Source organism: Protopterus annectens, chromosome 5.part0 (genome assembly GCF_019279795.1).
Source record: "Protopterus annectens isolate FY-2018-M chromosome 5.part0, PAN1.0, whole genome shotgun sequence".
NCBI lineage: Eukaryota > Metazoa > Chordata > Ceratodontiformes > Protopteridae > Protopterus > Protopterus annectens.
The window spans coordinates 728,554,577-728,568,953 of NC_056735.1; the positions used below are offsets into that span (position 1 = coordinate 728,554,577).

The window sequence follows — 14,377 nt, forward strand, 5'->3', positions numbered from 1 at the left end:
AATCAAGGTAACAAAAGATTTTACCAGAAGACAAGGACAAATGGTATATTGGACCTATTCAATTATTTTTTATTAGAAAGTTATGTTTTTGCAGGACAAAATGCCAGGCAATTTATTTCTTTTAAGTCTGCTTATATAAAATATCTAAATACATAAAAAGGACCGTGTGTTGCTCACTTTTACACCAAGCATCATTATGCCATGATCCCAAAAGACAGTGGAGACTATTCTGCTGTCTGTTCCTTCTGGATCACATATGCTGATAGGAATGAAGTCTAAAATACCACATACACACAATACTACTATTAAAAATATCCAACTACATTTAAGAAAATAGCACGTACACTTTGAAAATTAAAGTGCAAATTGGATACACATTACAGATGTGAACATCTGACAAGCACTCCATTTCAAATAAAACCATGAGAAATACCTTATGTAAAACAATACACTGTTGTTGAGAGAGGGCATTGGGAAGCCAGAGTAAATGGTCTAGAATGTGGCTGCAGAGTCAAACAAAAAAGTACAAATAACGCAGTTAAAGTGCAAGAGGCATCAATCCTGTCAAGTTATCTAAACACAGCTGCAAGCAGAAAAATGGAAGTAAAAGACCGATTCAAACTGAAAATGTATACTAACCACAAATACCTACTTAAACTTCAAAAGCCTTAAAACTTCTATTCACTTGCAGAACTGCACATTTGTTGCAGCATACCCAAGGATTTTAAGGCACTTCTGATTATAATCTAAAATGTGTCAGTGTGTGGACTTTGTAAATCCAGTAGATCTTGCAGGTTGTGCCAAAATGTATGGGCTGTTAGCCATGAGTGTACTTTATCAGTGTTGTATAAATACATCATTTCAAAATGGTTGTGTCACCAATCAGTGCTGAAAGAAGTGCACAATATATAGAGATTGCACAGTATGTCAAACTGACAATGTGTTAGTATTTACATTGTTTAAAAATTGTGTATGCTGTGGCAGGGTGTTGGTTACCCAGAAAACTACAAGTTGTCATTTTCAAAGCTAGTGATATATGAACTCAGCACCACTCATAGCCAACTAAGTTGTTTCATGTAATGACTTCATTTATGACACCCTGCTGGTAGATTTCGACAATTCCTGATCAGTGTGCAGTGGAATTCTTGTAAACCGAACCTTCCATAAACGATTCTATCTAAAACATTGAAATAAAAACATAGGAAAGTGTTGCTCCCAGTTTGAGTTTCCTAGTAAAGCATTCATACAGTAAAATCATCAAACAGATTTTGTAGTGAATTCAGATTGTCCCATGTTTTTATTGAAATCTGATGATTGCTGACACAACCATTTTATAATGATACATTTGTGCAACACTGAAGGGGATGCAGGTGGATGAGTGGGTGAAAGCATTTGAAATTTTGTAAGTATTTATATTTCCTGACTTTACTCAGTGATCAGACAAGAGTATAAGCAATATATATCAACTTGGGATCCGGGCACATGCTCGACTAGCATATGTCCGAATCACAAAACATTGAACACACATACACAAAAGCGCTTAACATCAACAAGTGCTTTCATGTATGTGTGCCTGTTTCATAGATCGAACTACAGTGCGGGAAAGGGAAAATTCCCTTTTCCCCACTGTAGTGCGATCTTGTAGTGAGAATAATAAAGTAGGGGGGGTGTGCAGGGGCTTCACCCCCCCCTGCAGAAATGTAGATTTTTTTTTGAACTACACATACACGGAAGTGCTTTTCGATGTTAAGCGCTTTCGTGTATGTGTATTAGATGTTTTGTGATTCAGACATATGCTAGTCAAGCATGTGTCCTAGACCCATCAACATATATTAGAGCAGAACCCTGAACTTATTCTGCGTTTGACTAAGTACAGGTTCGGGGCATAACATGAGATGGCAGGATTTCTGCCCCGGCATGGCTTAAGTAATGGGTTGCTCACAAATGTGCATGTTCTTGACAAAAATGCCATATTAGTGAAGCATAATATCCTCATCTTAGTATATATGACTCTAGCCTTAGGGCAACACAGTACAGTCAAAGCAATGCTGAAACAAGACTAATTCAGAAACTTTAAAGTACAACTGTCCAAATAGTCTGTTTACAACATTTGTACACCCCGCCTACTTAAATCATCTGCTCTGTAGTCTGATGTCTTAATTTATGCTTTGTAAGTCTGATTTTCCCCTGCAAAACAACTCTCTTCTATGGCAGTAGCATTTTAAGAGAGCAGACAAGTTTGGTGCCGTTATAAAAACTTTTAGTATGATATAGGATTCATATCTGGCAGATCCTTGCATTTCTTACACAGTCTGTATATAAGGAGCTGTTATTTGTGCATACTCATATATGAATATACATTTTCAAGAAGTCTAATATATTCAAATGAACAATTACATTCCGTATGTAACAATTAGTAAAAAATTAAATTCAACAAACGTTCAATTTGGAGCCAAAAACAAGATACAATTTTGGCTTATTTAAATCAATGGTTCTACAGAACAACATGTAATTTTTAAAATGTGGTGTGACCCTCTGGACTTAAAAAAAGAATTATCAAAAAAAAGGAACGTTGTTTCTAAGGGAATTATACTTAGTCAATGCATGGTACCTACTTCAACAAACTTTTTTTCAGAGTTTCCACTCAATTCAGAGATACTTTCCATAATACATGACTTGTGCGCTAATTCTGTAATCTTCTCTATGCATGGGGACTCTGCCTTTTTCCAAGCCCGAGTTATTACCTTTTTACCAACTAATATCAGTAAGTTGAACAGGTTTCTACCTCACTTGTCTAACTGACTTCTGGTCATAACGTGTTAAATGTAAGGCATGTGTAAGATCCGCTGTATCGGGCCAAAACATGTTGCATAAGGACAATAGTATTTTTTAATTGCTCCAGTTGTTTGCATTCTCAGAAGGCTCCAGTGCCACATATGGAAGATTTGGAGTTACAGGCAAGGAATATATGCGCCAACAAATGTTAATGTATAAAAAAGTCAACAAACAGTGCCCCCAAAAAGCAAATCCTCCTGGATTTTGTGGCATAACATGGTGCTTAGAAACATAAGATCCTTCTTTTGTTATCACTTATGTATTAACCCTTCTGTGCCAGTCTGGTTTACTAGTACCGGTAATCAGTCTCGGTTTTGCTACCTCACACAAGAGCCTATACAAATTCTCAGTAGGATGACTCTTATCTTTTTCTGTAATACTGTTCCAGTCCATGCACTCAGCCCTCTCCTTTAAATGCTCTCACTGTAGAGGGAATTTTAGTTTAGCTATCTTCCTGATATAATTAAAATCCTGAAATCCAGATAATTTTAGATGTTTTACTGGGACTAAGTGTTGTGCCTAATTTTAGTGTTAATGGCATCAAATGCTCATCTCAGGAATTTGAGTAGCTCTGATTTAATACCTCCCCCTAGTGGCCTCCCCCCCACACACTTGATAAGGCTTTCCTAAAATCCCAGGAGTCCTTCCATCTGTTTAACTGCAATATTCCTCCAAATAATGTGTTGTGTTGAATCAAGAATATCGTAAATTAGCTTCAGCAGCAGCAGCATTATAACATTAAAATGCAGAAGTCCAAATCCTCCAAGCACGATACGGAGGGTTAAAATGTCACAATGAATTCTTGGCTAGTTTCCCTCCCCAGGAAAACCAAGTGTAAAACACACAAAACCAGGAAAAAACTCCAAAACCGACAGTGAGGACAATAATTCGATGAAATAAAAATAAATCCTTTATTCGGTGGTTAGAAGGTAAAATCCAAAGGTGAGCAGCAAAAGAACCAGCAAAGTCAGACAAGCGCTTTCGCTTGGGTAATACCAAGCTTTATCAAGTCAAAAACAGTTTCTTTAGGAAAAAAGCTGTTGTTTAAATAGGCATCTTAATTGATCACATGCTTAATTGCAGCTGAATCTCATTAAAGGAACCAATTTGACATACCATAAGAAAATAAACAAATCGTGCAAGTATACATAAAAAATAGTCAGCATCTACACTTTGGTAAAATAATGCAAAAGTAGTAAACCATATTGGTTGCATTATGAAATTGTGTGATTGTGTACAAAAAACCTCCAGAAGAGGGAAGAACAGTGTAAAAAATAATAGATAAAAATTGCATAAAAACCAGATAGATTTAAAATCAACAGTGCTATGTAAAATAAAAATGTATAGATTACATTTTAGTTAGTCATAAAGATGGTATCATAATGCACGAATAGCACCCAGTCAATAAGTTGTGGAATGTGTGAAATAGGTGTAGGATGGCAGTGGTGTAGTAAAACTTACTACAACCTTGCTCTTCTAAGTTTCAGCACTGAGCCTATGCTGAGTGTACCGTTTAACCCCGGGGGCCTTCCTGCATCCAACCTAAGCTGCCAAATCAGCTCCCTGTATTCCAGGGTTGATTCACAGTCACCTCCTCTGATGTTTGGATTCAATTGTTCAAGAATCATGAAGGACAATTTATAATTGTGACATGTAAGTGAATGTTTGAAAAAGGCATTGCTTTCCTTTTTCTTTTCAATGTCATAAGTGTGTTCGCATAACCTTTCGTAAATTCTCTCTCGGTTTTACCTATGTAGAAGGCACCACAGGTGGTGCAGAGCCCAATGTAAACCACTCCTTTGGTTGCACATGAAAAGTGGCCAGGAGATCTAATGTAAGTGTGTCTAGATTTTAAGTGGATGTAAGGTTTGTTTATGATAAGAGCACACTGCTTACAGGCACCACACTTGTAGGTGCCTTTTTTGTGATGTGAGTTGTGGGTAGTTGTTGTAAGTTTCCTCTCAAAGATTTCTTTGTTTTGCCCTCTTCCTCATTAAACTTGGGTTTGGCTGGAATAATGCTCTTGAAATCATCATTACCAGCCAATACAAACCAATATTTAGAAACAATAGTTTCGATTTGTTCAGAATTAGCAGAAAAAGTGTAGATAAAATTACCATCCTTCTCATTATTGTGTTGTTTTGGTAAGGTTAGGGATCTGCACTTGCATATCCAAGCAGTGGAGGGTATAAAGTGTTTCTTTTGGCGAGAATTTCATCCGTTAGGGAATTAAGTAGGTTGACAGGATAGCCTCTTTCAATGAACATGTTATGTAACTTCTGAATCTCTTCTAAGAAGTCAGAAAATCTACTACACATTCTTGATGCTCTTATGAGTTGTCCCTTTACTATGCCTTTCTTTTGGTGAAACGGGTGCTGACTCTCATAGTGTAGTAGAGAGTTTGAAAAAGTAGGCTTCCTGTAAACCTTGGAGTTTAATTCCAGAGATTGACGGTCCCTGTAAATAGTGACATCAAGATAATGCAGTTCGTCATGGTTGATGTTGTGTGTGAAAGTCAGAAACTCTGTGGTGCTGTTGATGTATTGCAAGAAGGCCGATAACTGGTCTTCAGTGCCTTTCCAAATTAGGCAGATGTCGTCAAGGTACCTGCAGTAAAAAGTAAGAAACTGTGCCCAGGTCGTGCCAAATATGTACTCTTGCTCCCATCTGTGTAGTACCACGTTGGCGTAGTTGGTGGCACATGAAGCACCCATCGCCACTCCTTTTAACTGCTTGAACAGTTCCCCGTTGAAAAAAATGTAGTTGTTGTTCAGCACAATATTCATCATATCAATAATTAAATTGATGAAATTGTTGCCCAAGTTGGTTTCTTTGGTGAAAAAATCAGCAAACCATTCTAACCCCGTGGAGTGAGGGATGCTGGAAAAAAGGTCTTTAATGTCAATGGTAACCATAAAGGAGGAGGGGGGGCAGTTAGAAACGGGGAAAAGTTTCAGAAATTCCCATGAGTCTTTACACACGTGAGTAAGAGTGGAAATATGTTGTTTGGTAACATAGTCAATAAACTTGGCAATGGGTTCGGTCGCACCACCTGCACCCGAGACAATAGGTCTGAAAATCAACGGGCTGATGCCCTTGTGAGTCTTTGGGATTCCAAAGATGACCGGGGTAGTTGGTTTGTTGACAATCAGAAAGTTGTAAAGTTTTTCATTTATAAACCCCTGTAATAAATGGTCATATAGGGAGAATTTGATTTTTGCAAGTGCAATGTTATATTCATTTCGAGAAATTAAACAGTACTGCGTGTCATCATGCAAGATATGGTGCATACTGGCTTCGTAGGCGGAATCATACATGAGAACCACTCCACCACCCTTATCGGGTTTCATAATTCTGATATGCTCTTCAAGCAACTTGTTGATGTATTCAGAATCGTCAATATTCAAATTGGCTGACTCCAGTCTAGTGGGGTTACAGTACATGTTCCGCAAGTCCTGTTCAATTAATTCCTCGTACAACCTGAGGAGCGGGTGCGTGGGAGGGTTGAAAGTACTTTTCCTACACAATCCAGTAGGTTGCCAAGTTTGTCCTTTGAAAAAATGTTTAAGATTAAGTCCTCTGATGAATAACTTGAGGTCAACTAATAGCTGAGCCAAGTTTGCTTCGCCAAAAGAAACACTTTATACCCTCCACTGCTTGGATGTACGCAAGTGCAGATCCCTAACCTTGCAAAACAACACAATAATGAGAAGGATGGTAATTTTATCTACACTTTTTCTGCTAATTCTGAACAAATCGAAACTATTGTTTCTAAATATTGGTTTGTATTGGCTGGTAATGATGATTTCAGGAGCATTATTCCAGCCAAACCCAAGTTTGTGAGGAAGAGGGGGCAAAACCTTAAAGAAATCTTTGAGAGGAAACTTACAACAACTACCCACAACTCACATCACAAAAAAGGCACCTACAAGTGTGGTGCCTGTAAGCAGTGTGCACTTATCATAAACAAACCTTACATCCACTTAAAATCTAGACACACTTACATTAGATCTCCTGGCCACTTTTCATGTGCAACCAAAGGAGTGGTTTACATTGGGCTCTGCACCACCTGTGGTGCCTTCTACATAGGTAAAACCGAGAGAGAATTTAGGAAAAGGTTGTACGAACACACTTATGACATTGAAAAGAAAAAGGAAAGCAATGCCTTTTTCAAACATTCACTTACATGTCACAATTATAAATTGTCCTTCATGATTCTTGAACAATTGAATCCAAACATCAGAGGAGGTGACTGTGAATCAACCCTGGAATACAGGGAGCTGATTTGGCAGCTTAGGTTGGATGCAGGAAGGCCCCCGGGGTTAAACGGTACACTCAGCATAGGCTCAGTGCTGAAACTTAGAAGAGCAAGGTTGTAGTAAGTTTTTACTACACCACTGCCATCCTACACCCTATTTCACACACATTCCACAACTTATTGACTGGGTGCTATTTACGTGCATTATGATACCATCTTTTATGACTAACTAAAATGTAATCTATACATTTTTATTTTACATAGCACTGTTGATTTTAAACCTATTTGATTTTTATGCAATTTTTATCTATTTTTTTCACACTGCTCTTCCCTCTTCTGGAGGTTTTTTGTACACAATCACACAATTTCATAATGCAACCAATATGGTTTACTACTTTTGCATTATTTTACCAAAGTGTAGATGCTGACTATTTTTTATGTATACTTGCACGATTTGTTTATTTTCTTATGGTATGTCAAATTGGTTCCTTTAATGAGATTCAGCTGCAATTAAGCATGTGATCAATTAAGATGCCTATTTAAACAACAGCTTTTTTCCTAAAGAAACTGTTTTTGACTTGATAAAGCTTGGTATTACCCAAGCGAAAGCGCGACTTTTGCTGACTTTGCTGGTTCTTTTGCTGCTCACCTTTGGATTTTACCTTCTAACCACCGAATAAAGGATTTATTTTTATTTCATCGAATTATTGTCCTCACTGTCGGTTTTGGAGTTTTTTCCTAGTTTCCCTCCCCAAAAAATTCATGAACTTAGTTTTAATTGCTTTGACAAATACCTGAACTGGAGGTAAAGGAGCCTACCTCCACCACCCCAAGAGGCGTATAAGAGCAGTGGGATGTGTAGGGCCTACTGTTTTTGTTGATTAATTTCAGTTCTTTGCAATGCTTCTGAAACTGCATAGTTTTGTAGAGAACTAGAGTTTTCAAACTTCAAACCCAGATATTGAGTCTTAAAGAAAGATCTATCAGTAGCAAATGTGCTCCTCCAAATGTACACTGTTGATTTATTTAACTGTTTCATTAAGTCTTTTGACAGTATAAAATTATATAACTTCTTTAAAGAGTATAACAGTTCTTATACATCTATAGGCATAGATTTATTTACTTGAGTATGACTACAGCAATTAGTGAAAACTCTTTTGAGGGGAAATTATTTCATAACTTGTAGCTTTAGAAGCTGCTTTCAGGTTTTACAGATATTTGCCTTTTTGTTTCAGTGTACAGTCGATAGGTGTCTTGTTGGCCAAGTTGTCCAGCCGGCAATTATCCCCATTATATCTTGTTTTTGTAGACTTAGAGAAAGCATATGACAGGGTGCCTAGAGAGGAGTTGTGGTATTGTATGAGGAAGTCGGGAGTGTCAGAGAAGTATGTAAGAGTGGTACAGGATATGTACGAGAGTAGTGTGACAGCGATGAGGTTTGCGGTGGGAGTGATGGATGCTTTTAAGGTGGAGGTGGGATTACATCAAGGATCAGCTCTGAGCCCTTTCTTATTTGCAGTGGGGGTGAACAGGTTGACAGATGAGATCAGACAGGAGTCCCCGTGGATTATGATGTTTGCAGATGACATTGTGATCTGTAGTAAGAGTAAGGAACAGATGGAGGAGACCCTGGAGAGGTGGAGATATGCTCTAGAGAGGAGAGGAATGAAGGTCAGCAGGACTAAGACAGAATATATGTGTGTGAATGAGAGGGAGGATAGAAGAATGATGAGGATGCAAGGAGTAGAGGTGGCAAAGGTGGATGAGTTTAAATACTTGGGGTCAATAGTTCAGAGTAATGGTGAGCGTGGAAGGGAGGTTAAGAATAACAGGCAGGATGGAGTGGGTGGAGAAGAGTGTCAGGAGTGATTTGTGACAGACGAGTACCAGTAAGAGTGAAAGGGAAGGTCTACAAGAAGGTAGTGAGACCAGCTATGTTATATGGGTTGGAGACAGTGGCACTGACAAAAAGGCAGGAGTTTGAGCTGGATGTGGCAGAGTTAAAGATGTTAAGATTTGCACTGGGTGTGACGAGGGTGGATAGGATTAGGAATAAGTATATTAGAGGGTCAGCCCAGGTTGGAAGGTTTGGAGACAAAGCCAGAGAGGCACGATTACGTTGGTTTGGACATGTGCTGAGGAGGGATGCTGAGTATATTGGGAAAAAGATGCTAAGGATGAAGCTACCAGGTAACAAGAAAAGAGGAAGGCCTAAGATAAGGTTTATGGATGTGGTGAGAGAGGACATGCAGGTGGTTGTTGTGACAGAGCAAGATGCAGAGGACAGGAAGAAATGGAAACAGATGATCCGCTGTGGCGACCCCTAACGGGAACAGCCAAAAGAAGATGATGTTGATCATCATCATCATCTTGATGCACTGGAACCAAACAATTTGTCCAGATTGTGGTGTGGATTTTAAAGGACAAGTTGCTATTTTGAGCCTGCTATAGAAATGTAAACATATGCAATTCCATAACACTGCTTGCACATTATGCATGTTGTTATGGAATTGCGGAGAGCCATTGCAGATGTCTGTAAACCATACATGCGATTACTAGATTTTCAGGGGTAATATTTCTGCAGAAGACATAACTGAGGCTGCACTCCTGAATACCACATGCCTGCTATGCATCCCATCAAGGGCAAGAAAGAACAGTGTCCTGTTATCTTCCCTACATCCCACTTCCATAAAAACTAACTATGTATAAAGCTTACATACATCTTTAAATATTAAAGACTGCATTGCCACTCATTACTGGCACACTGACACATCTATAACTAATACACTGCTAGTTTCAGAAGTCCAAGACTCCCTCACTTAGGATCCTGCGATGCGGTGGCTAGTATGTATACCCACTTCTTTAAGTAGATGTCATCATCATCATCTTTGTATTCATCCACAACAGTTGCAACTGTGTAACATAGCTGGTGATCTGTAGTAAGTCAGGTTGTAAAATAATTATACAAACCAGTAAACTATAAAAATATTGTCAAGAAGAGTTTGTGTGTATAACAATGACGTTGTTTGCCACTTACTTGTCCTGTAGTACTCCCCTTCACACCACCATTGCACCAGCAATTAATGCTATGAATGAAACTAATATGCATTACATGTACAAAGAGATCCATTTGATTTGCATCTTACATAATTTCATTATCAGCATATGGCATACAGGGTCATGGGCAGTGGTCATCCATGGTAATGGGCAGCCAGGCCTGCATGTAGATAAGAAGATGAACACCGTTTTTTGCTGTGCCAGCTGCAATGTGATATGGCTTGTATATAATACACATATTATACATGTATATACTTCTGTATGTTTATACACACAAACACACACACACACACACATATGTATATATATATATATATATATATATATATATATATATTTATATGTGTGTCTGTGTATAAATATATATATATATATATATATATATATATATATATATATATATGTATACACACACACCACACACACACACACACACACACACACACACACACACACATAATATACACATGTATAATATATATGCAAAGCCAGAAATGACGGGAACAAAAGCTCAAAATCAGGAACAGTTTTTAAATATTACTCAAATTTACTTAAAAAAGTTAATGGAAATACAGGTTTTGCATCAACTTACATTTTCACTACACAAAGAAGTTTGAAAGTCTAATGGCCATCTTTAATGACTGACTGACTGTAATCCACAGTTGTTGTGTCTTTCGTTTTTTCCCGGTTAGGGATCGCCACAGCGGAACTCCGGTCCGCTAATGATTGGCAGTAGATGTTTACGTGCTTAGTTGCCGGCCCTGATGCACAACCTTCAACGAAGGTACGCCCATTCATGCATGTCTCCACACAGAAAATGCTCTAGCTGAGAATCAAACAGGACAACGTCTTACTGTGAGGCGACAGTGATTTGCTAAAAAATAAGAAAAAAAAATTACATAGTACAAAGCAAAAACTATGAGGCAAAATGAAGGACATTCTGCAAAAATTGGGGCCAGTTGAGAAGTGTAATACTCAATTTCTGTTTGGATGTAATGCATTCTTAGCCATTTTTCTGCTGGTGATGGATCCCAGGAATTCCATTCTAAGCTGGGGTAACAGATGCCATGTATGTCTACCCATGGCCTGTCTGACCGTCTTTATCAGCAGTTGTCTGCCCGCTGCTTATCTCCATCTGTATCACGTTTCCCCATCCTAGTGTGTGTATGTACACCTCTATGCATCTGTCTATGCATACACACTATTGTAACACCCTTTTTATCCTACTTTTGTTGTCACCCTTCTCACACTTTCCTTTTATGTAAATAAAGCAAATAATGGGCCCCTAAAAAAAATAAAAATGCTACCTTGCCTGTCTTCCTCATTCTGCACAGTCCAAAATGTTATTCTTTCTTCTTTGCGAACTTCTGCTTATGCCTTTTTCATGCTTTTCTGCACATCCCTTCCCTCTTCTTTCACATACTTCACAGATGCCCACATAGGTAGATGGTGTAATATTGCATTTGCAAACACTATATGGCTTTATAGCTTTTTTGCATTATTTTGAGTCATACTGTGAACGGGAAGTCCTAGCATGTTTAGCCTCGCTACTACATATACAGATTTACTTTCTGAGATGCCCTGGTCCATGAGTTCACATTATTAATTGTTGTGAGATCTGTGCAGTGTAGCATGTGGCTGTTATGTCGACTGTATATTGTGCTTCTGTATATTGTGTTCACTGCATGGTTTTGACTGCTTACATTATTTGGTGTACCCTGATGCATAGCTGTCAACATGAATGTGCTGTCTGACTTGTTTTGAATATTTAATTATTCCCTTTGTCAACAAACTTTCCTCCTTAGCAAATGTTTTGCGAATGGTTTACTATCAAAATCTTGCAACTGCAACTAACTGGTGAGAGTGTTCATGTATGCACCCCGAAATGTCGTAAAATCCAATAATCGATTGTTCACATAACCGAAAGTGGGAATTAAGTAAAATCAACAACTCAGGAATGTCGACTTTATCAAAAATACAGACACTTCCGGTTATGTGCTACGAATGTTTTGCAGGGGGGCAAGCCCCCCTGCAACCCCCACACCCCGTTCTGCTTATATATACAAACTCCAAGATCACACCACAGTGAAGGAAAAGGTAAATTTCCTGATCCTCACTATAGTGCAATCTCCATTCAAAATAACGAATCCACAAGAGTGAATGTACACTAGCATTCTCTGTTGTGGATTCATTTTAAAAATCAGTGTTACGACATCTGGGGAAAGTGCTTTTCACCCTTCCAAGGTCGCTTAACTGATATACGACATTTTGATGGCAAACCCTTGCAAACATGTGTTTCATTTATTTGAAGCCCATTGTCTGTGTTGTATTTTCAACTTTACATTATACTGAAATCTTTGGGCACTTGGTATTATGTGTAACTCTTTATTACTATTAATCCCATCCTCTCTGTTGTATTTTCCAGTTTTTCACACTAAAATTTATGGACACAATGATCAATTGTGTGATTGTGGGTAACAAATTGATGCTGTTTGTGACAGCACAGTGTGTATGTACTTGATATCTAACCAGTAGTTTTCACAACAACAAAAGTTTTATTTGTTTCCAACAGCAGGATGCTGTGTCGATATTGCTGGCCAGAACAACAGCTCAACTGGAAGCTGTGGAGAGAGAGCTAGCTCAGCAAAGAGTGAAGCTGGTGTACACAGAGGAAGAGATGCTTGAAATGGAGAGAAAAGAAGACCTGGCAGAGGCAATATCAGAAAGGTACATCTTAATATATCCACAGACGCAAACACATATCTTAGAAGTGTTAAATATACAATGTATGCAAGAAACTATTCTGATTTTGTGTGCAAAAGTGCTATTTTTCAACTTAGTTTTTATAAAATTCAAAAGACATCACTAAAGCTACATATAAGTATGCAGGTGTAGCATTTGAAAATAGTCACATGGTAGTAGCACTAGGCACATATGACTGTATGCGCTAAAATGCCATTTTATAGTCAATGCACAAGTGGCAGCCTAATCAACAAAGCCTACTCAGTAAGGACTGAATGGGTGCTAGTCCATGACATTTAATGTATCCCATAAAGGCTTGACAACTACATGGTAAAAAACAGTATTTGGTGTCACTTATTAATATTTCAGCATATGCTGAGACTGACATTCCATAATATTATGTTAACTGAGTTCTGTGGCTTTGTGTGTCACAGTTATTTTTTTCTTGTTTCATCAGGACTCACTGGGTGATTATGAAGTGTTTGACCCACTGCTGATGACTGAAAATATAATCCCATGGTTTATTTTCCATTTTCATGTAAATTAAACTCTACAAATGTATTGATAGTGTACCATTTGATTTCAAATGAAAATGTAGCGAAATATAGTGTGGTTAATTTTCTGCCATTATTAACTGCTTTGAAAGAGCTGGTATTATGCCCAGCTTGTAACATGACTGCTTTTTTGTAAGGTAATTCAACAGTCTGTGAGAAAGTGGATGTTGTTCAGATTTTGCCCACATTCCCAATACAGTAACACTTTCCTTCAAATTGTTTTTTTCTATACCTTGAGTGCCATCATTGGTTCCTTGGTGATGTGCAGTGAGTTTTCTTTTCTTTTTTTTTTTTTTTTAATTACATCATATATGTGGCAAAGATAGCTGGCTTCTGTATGCTGTATTGCATGTGTTGCAAGTGGAGTATAAATTGTGCTACTTCTGAAGCCAAATAGATTAAAGTGGTTTAGGTGCATGCAAAGCTGAGAGATGTTTGGGATCTCAACAAAAGCGGGTAGTTAGGTGGAGACATTGATTTCTTTCAGATTTTGCAGCATAATGTAATCTTTCACATGAGAGTTTTATGGGATTAATTCTGAGTACCTTGAGTGGGTGGTTGTTGCACTGTTACTGGCTTATTGGAAATTAGTTTGGTTTGGTTAATAACAGTCTTTTAAATTGTTTGGGTTGCAGCAACTAAATGACTGAAATATCCTTATTCAGTCTCTCAAAAATATGTAAGCATTTAGGAGCTGCCTTTGTCCTTTATTAGTACAACGGGCAGTCCTGGGATAAATCTGCTGTTTCAAATCCATAGATCTAAGCTGCACTGAAAATGGACAGGGATGAAATTTGTTTTAAGTGGATGGGGATTCTGTTCCACAGCAGTGGTATCCTCTTTGAAATATACCTGTCCCTTCAAAGTGTTCTGCTGCTATTGCAGAAGAGGTTTAGATCCCCAGATTTCTGACATTTGACTTGGTGATGTA

The 14,377-nt window shown here is 38.1% G+C and overlaps 1 protein-coding gene across 2 annotated transcripts in view; it reads left to right on the forward strand.

Annotated features, from left to right (window-relative positions):
- Positions 1-14,377, forward strand: part of WWC3 (WWC family member 3) — a 1,641,181-nt gene that overhangs the window by 1,411,982 nt on the left and 214,822 nt on the right. For both annotated transcript variants that reach the window (XM_044072574.1, XM_044072573.1), the window contains exon 17: positions 12,723-12,877. In XM_044072574.1, the coding sequence (XP_043928509.1) occupies positions 12,723-12,877 (155 nt within the window). The remainder of the gene's footprint in view (positions 1-12,722; positions 12,878-14,377) is intronic.